Here is a 6,677-nt window from a genome sequence, read left to right on the forward strand (position 1 = left end):
CCCATAGTAAGTAAATTATAGGGTTACACAAACATCACCACCTTCCAGTTTTCAAGTCTTTCCATCACCCCAAAATGTTCTCTCATGCCTGCTTCCTATAAACCCCTGCTCCCATACCCAGCCCCAGGAAGCTGTTAATCTGCTTTCTGTCTCTACAGATTTGTCTCTTGTGGGTTTCTCCTACATTATCTTTTGCATCCAGCTTCTTTCGCTCAGCATAATGTTTTCGAGGTTCACCCGTGTTGTATATACCACTCCTTTTTTATTCCTGGTAGTATTCCGTTAGATGGAGTCACCGGTTGATAGACATCGGGATTGTTTTCAAGGTTTTGGCTACTATGAATAATGCCGCTATGAAAATTCATGCTCCTGTCTTTCTGTGGACATATGTTTTCATTTCTGTTGGGGAGATTCCTAGAAGGGGAATTGCTGGATTTTATGGCAACTGTATGTTTAACTTTTTTTAAAAAAAAAAACTGCCACACTGTTTACCAAAGTGGTTTCACCATTTTTTTTATGCCCTCCGGCATCAAATAAAAATGTTAAGCTGGACGTTCAAGAAATGTGAAAGACTTTGCATCTATTCCACTCGTGCACCGGTGGGTGTGTCTGTGTGTCAGACGTACTTCAGCAGCCTGACTTCGGTGTGAAAAAAATCAAGCCTGCAACACGGCGGGCCCACTTCAACGTACCAACTCAACAGTCTGACGGCAGACCCGGTGGGGCTCCTGAACAGCCCTTCCCTGCAGACACACCGAGGACGGGGCAACTGAAATAATGCTTACGTCTGGGGATAGAGCAGGCACTAATGACCACCATTTCTCACTGCCACCTCACTTTTTCACCATTCTGCTTTACTGACACATCAATTCCCTTTTTCACGGTTGACTTCTGGTAGCTCCCTGTGGAATCTATGTTTAGAATCCTCATTGGGTCCCTCTGCATCCTATTTAGTACCTGAGGCTCTTACCAATAGATAAGAAATAAATGGCATTATCAGGCTCATTTCCCCCCCTCGAAGGCGGATGAAAGTACCCAGCAAGACCACATCAAATGCTTAACTCCATGACCTCAACCAGCCTCACCTGGACACTGGTCACCACCGTCTCTTTGGCTGCATCTATTAACAATCCGTGGCTTTCTTCTCCTCCAAAACAATCTGAGTCCATTTTATAAGATTTCACGAGACACTCCAACTGCTTTCTAATGGGCCCAATGCTGTAATGCGTTTACAAATGCTATTATACTTGTCGGACATGGTTTGCTTTCAATAATCTCATAGCTTTTTTATTTCGTTGTTGGAATACCACAACCCTCTGTTTTCTCACTCTGTCTCTGTTCACCAAGTGCACAAAGCACGTTTCCCCCACTGCCCCAGAGTGCCACATACTTGATCTAGGTTAGGGAGGAATAGCAGACACAGCCCAAAGGCAGGGAAGACTGTACAAGCCTGGGGGAGAGTTAGGGTAGGGAAGGAAAGAAGATATACCCGAACACTGTCCTGTTATAATAGGTAACCATATGTGTTTTTTTTAATTAGTTATAAGTCAGAAGGTAAAATGTGCTTAGAAGGAGACATTCCCTACCTCAACCCCTGAATAGCCAAATTTACTAATGTCATCTGTTAGAAAATTTCATATGAAATCTGTTTCTAAAAGCAGTTGCAGAGAATCAAACCCCCAGAGAGAAGACTAAAAATCATCACCAAAAGCCAGCCATCTCATTGCCAGTCCATGGCTTAGCTTAATACCGATGCCCCCCACCTTGGCCTTGTGTACATACACCAGTGCCAAGGTAACTAACGGACAAGCCTCCCCTTTCGGACAAAGTGCCTACTATGCCCCAGGCAGTTTTCCATTCACTGTGCACACATCATCTTATTTAACCTTCAAAAAACCTAGTGAGTTAGCTGTAATTATCCTCATTTTACATAGGAGAAGCTGAGGATCCAAGAAGGTAGGTAATTTGCCCAAGCTGGGGTAGCTAGCAGCAGAGGCAGGCTTCAGACTGAAGACTTCAGTCTCCAAAGCTCATACTCTTTTAAGTAAGCCAGGCTGCCTCCTGAGTTAAATTCCCCTGTCCCTCACCATGGCTGCCACAAGATTCCACCATCTCTTCATCATCATCAATAAATATTTATCAAGGACCACCGCCTACACAGCATTGCTCCCGTTTCCACAGCAACACGCTGTCAGGGAGTCATGGGAGTATCCCGTGCCTGAAAGAACGATGCTGTACTGTCCTCTGATCATGGCTCTGAAAGGTGACAGTTACACTACCACAGGGGACACTCGCAGCTGGCAGCCTGGAGTCTACAGGAGCTGTGCCGAGCACAAGCAAGAAGAAACTGAGTAGAGTAGAAAGACAGTAGGTTGTAACCCAAGAAGATGGTCTGCCTTTACTATGCGTTTGCAATTGTTGTTAGAACAGAATCCAAGCCAGGTTTGCACATTAATTGTTCTTTTATTAGGAAACAAATCAAGCAATCCATGACAGAAAGTAAAATTCGACTGTACTGCTAACAGTTCCCCAGAGGTACAGAGCAATGATTATCGAGTTAAATGACTACATTGCTAACAATTGCAAGCTGAAGTCAGTCCCCTATAAGATCCATTTTTGCTGTCAATATATGGAGTCTGAAACCCCCTAGTAAATGGACTCATTATCCCCTTCTCCGTTTCACTGCCTTCCTCTTGCCCTATCCCAAATCATGTTTTGCCACACTGTTAACAGGCTGTTTTTAAATTCCTTTTTACTACCATTCCTTATAAAAATTGTCATGGCTCAAGAAACACATCTTAGAATAAGAAAAAAGGAAATTGCCTTTTGATGACAAGCTTCCACCCCCGACTCTTGGATCCCATGATTAACATGTTAGGGGAAAACATGTTGCCCCAACTACACTGTAGAGGTAAGCTTACAAATTGAAATTCTCCTCAAGCCCGGGAATTTTTCAGACCAAAAGAATAGGGGAAACCCACCGCTTAGTTTTCAAATGTATTTATCCAAACTTGCCAAAAGTTTTAAATAAAATATTTTAGAGGAAATCAAGCTATATAGTTATAGTTACACTAGATTTGGATTCCAATAGCTTCTGCATTTAGGAATAAAATTAAAAGATAAGGCCATTTTTAAAAGTCAACATCTGCAGTATTCCTGCTTCTACAAATACAGATGTTCATGAGGAAAAAATAATCTAATTTAAATGGTCTAGTTAGCATTAAACCAGAGAGGGAAGGATGGATATGGACAGAAAATCCCCATTTCTAAGAGAAGCTTAGAATGCACCAAATCTCCAGCACAAGCTAATCCCACTCATTTAAGGAGCCCCTGGAACAAACGCAGCCACTTTCTAAATATACGCTGTAGTAGGTTTACAAAAGCCACCGGGCTCAGGTACAACCAAAAGAAACACACGGTGCCTTAACTGTAGATGGATTTCTTCCCAAACTGTACTCCCAGGATCGGCTTCTCTTTCCCATGTGTTCCAAAGAGCAAACAAAGAAAAGGTGCTTGCTCCTCACACTTCTTTAAATGTTTTAACAAAAGGCTGCTGAATAAACATATTACTCATTTAAAAATTGAAAAGAAGTTCTATTCCTGATGTGAAAGCAAGCAGATTTGCATTTTAATCGTTGTGGGCGGGCGCCACCTGGCGGGAGCATCTGGAAGGGGCGCGCGTTCCGCACTGGACAGCTTCCCGAGCCGGCACGGGTTTTACCGCCTGCTGCCCAAGGACGGCCTCAGACCCGCGATGGGGTATTTTTGCTCCTGTGTTTGCCGCGGGAACGTGAGTACTATATTAGCGTGTGGCCGGCCGGCCAAGCCTTAGAGGCCATAAAATCTGGGTGGCGACGCATGCCCGCGTCCCCGGGGCTGACCCGTGAGCATCCTCGCTGCCGCCCTCCCTCGCACACCCAATACAGATCCCAAAACAAGGGAAGCCGGAACCGCGCACCAGCTCCGGAACGGTGCCGGCGGCTGCTCCTCTTCTCTCACTTGCTAATCCAACCTTTCAGCTTCACACACCTCAACAAGAGTGCCTCCGCCGCCCAACTTCCCAGCCGGGGAAGCAGGCCGTCCCTTCGCAAAGTCCCGTACTCAGTTTCCATTTTCGTCCCGAGCACGGGAGACGCTAAATGCATTTCCAACGGAACGTCCCTCCGGCGCTTCTGCACCTCAGAAGCAGCTTTGCTGGAAGGCGCTGCGCTCCGCACAGGTTCGTTCCGTTTCCCTCTCCTTCTTCCGGCAGACAATACACGGACGCTGTGGCTACTTCGCAACCCAAAACGAACCTATTCCTAAGCCCCGCTTGCTCCTCTCTGCCTGGCCCCGGGATCCCAGCAACCTCAGCTTGCTGTGGCTCCACCAAAGCTGCCCCGTGCTAAGAAACTTCAAGGTGATTCTGAACTTGGAAGTGCACCTCCCTTCCCTCCTCCCTCCCCTGCCTGCTCTTTGGGGGCTCAGGGCCGGCTGCAAGCTGTCCGCCCAGGAGGAGGGGCGCAGGGCAACGTGTGGTACCCGGGCCGCGTTGCTCCCTGGCACAGGCCAACGCACGGTTAGGTGCGCGCCAGGGCAAACCCCCACTTTGGGGAACCACCTCCGCGGCCCTCCTTCCTGTGGTCGAACCCAAACATGAGCCCCCAAACTTTTCAGGAGCAGACACGCTCACGGGTCAAAGCCACTCCGGCGGAAGGGCCTCGCTCGACACAGGCGCCCGGTTACTCCGGATACAGGGCAAGGGGGGTGGCACTGACGCCTCCGTCGCGGACACCAACATCCCCGCGGAGCCTTCCACGGCGTGCCGAGGGGCGCGGGGCGCTCACGGCTAGTCTCGGGCCTCCTCCCTCCGTCTGTGAGGAGGAGCCGCCGCCCCGGCCGCTGGGCCTGCTGGGGACCGGTGCTCCCCACTCCGGGCGCGCGCCGCCCGAGGAGCTGCCGGGGAGAACGCTCCACCCTGGGCGTCGACGCCGCGCGTCTCGCCGCCCCGAACACTCAAGTGACAGATTCCGACAAGTGGGAGGCAGCAAGTGGAAATATTCGCAACAACAGCGGAAAGTTACTCCAGCCCCGGGGCCGGCAGGAAAGTGAAGCGGGAACTTCGCCGAACGCGGGCCGCTGAGGGGCGCGCGGGGCCGGGCACGGTGGCCGGGCGCGCCTGGACGCGGCTTCCCGCGTGTGGAGGCTGAGACCGGGCTCCGGCCCTCGGAACCCGCGCCCGCCCCCGCGAACCCGCACAACTTTCTCCTCAGAAGGCCCCGCGGAGGGCCGGAGCGCACCGGGAGCGAGCGGGGAGCCCGGGGAGCCGGCGGGCACTCACCTGCGGCGCTCTGCGCCCGGGCGCCGGGCAGCGGCGGCAGCGGCAGCCGCAGGAGCAGGCTGAGGGCGAGCGCGGCGAGGCGCGCCATCCGGGCGGCGGCGGGCGGCTCAGCCCCTTCCCGCGGGGGCCGGGGCCGGGACTGAGGCGGGCGCGGGGCAGCCCCGCATCGCCGGCGCGGCCGCTGGCTGTGCGCGCCGCTGGGCGCCCCGGCTGGCTCCGCGCGGGCTCCCGGAGCCGGCGCCGCTGCGCTCCGAGTCGAGGCGCGGCGCGAACTGAGGCGGGAGGCTGGGCGGGGGCGGGACGCGGGGGGCGGGGGGCGGTGTCCCCCGAGTCCTAACGCCGCCGCCGCCGCCGCCGCTGCCGCCGCCGCCCGCCCGGGCGCTCCGCCTCGGCCGTGCACACACCCTCGCGCGCACGCCCGCGCCTGGCACACGCCCGCGGCTGGCACACGCGGGCTCCCCCGCGCACCCTCTCCGGGGCTGGCCGGTTCCGGCCGCTCGCGCAGTCACGCGCCTATGCACATCACCCCCGCACCCGCACCCGCACCCGCACCGCCGCCAGGGTCCTCGCCTCTTCGCCCCGCACCGCGCCACGCAGCCAAGCATCCTCTGCCCTGCAGGGGCGCAGGTACGGGGGCGGTGGGGGGAGGAGGGAGAGAGGGAGCAGCCGTTTGAACTCGGGGTGGGGAACGGGTAACTGGGGGGAAGGTGAGGGGAGAGGGAGGGAGAGAGCAGCCGTCTCAACTCTGGAAAGGGGGCCAGGTGAATTGCAAAGGGTGGGGAGCATCTGCCCAAAGCTGGGGCAGGCGGCTGCTGGCCAGGGTCTCGGGCATACGCTGAGATTAGAATTCATCTAAGAGTACGCACACACATACACACACACACACACACACACACACTCTTCTGGGGGCATGGCTGACCGCTGCATTCACCCGCCCCATCCCCCACCCAGTCCCCCTTGTTCACCCACATCTCTCCCTGTCCCCACCACCACACGGGAAGGGGGCACAGACAGGAAGGGGCACAGACGGAGCATGAGGTACCCCCCCCCTTCCTCTGGCCGCCTTCCCCTTCCTTTTCTCTGGAGACAGACCACGTAGCCTTTTCCTTTTTCTTGCCGGTCTGAACAAAGACCTGGTTGGGGCTGAAAGCTTAAGACCATAGATCAGAGCCCCAGCCCACAGGCGGGTCTCTCTGCTATCCTGGGAGCAGGGACTCCATGGGAGAGACTGGGCACCACCCTGGTCTTGGGTGGGGGTCTGGGATGTAAAAGCAGGGGGCGGAGACACCGAGGCCAGGAGATATTCAAAGGATTCACACTTTGTGAACACTTTGCTACCTGGCCAGACTCCTTCTAC

The 6,677-nt window shown here is 54.3% G+C and overlaps 1 protein-coding gene across 2 annotated transcripts in view; it reads right to left on the reverse strand.

The window, feature by feature from the left end:
* Positions 1-5,408, reverse strand: part of PTPRT (protein tyrosine phosphatase receptor type T) — a 1,014,822-nt gene extending 1,009,414 nt beyond the window's left edge. For both annotated transcript variants that reach the window (XM_012781110.3, XM_020281830.2), the window contains exon 1: positions 5,321-5,408. In XM_012781110.3, coding sequence (XP_012636564.2) covers positions 5,321-5,408 — 88 coding nt within the window. The remainder of the gene's footprint in view (positions 1-5,320) is intronic.
* Positions 5,409-6,677: the final 1,269 nt, after the last annotated feature.

Source organism: Microcebus murinus, chromosome 16 (assembly GCF_040939455.1).
Source record: "Microcebus murinus isolate Inina chromosome 16, M.murinus_Inina_mat1.0, whole genome shotgun sequence".
Classification (NCBI taxonomy): domain Eukaryota; kingdom Metazoa; phylum Chordata; class Mammalia; order Primates; family Cheirogaleidae; genus Microcebus; species Microcebus murinus.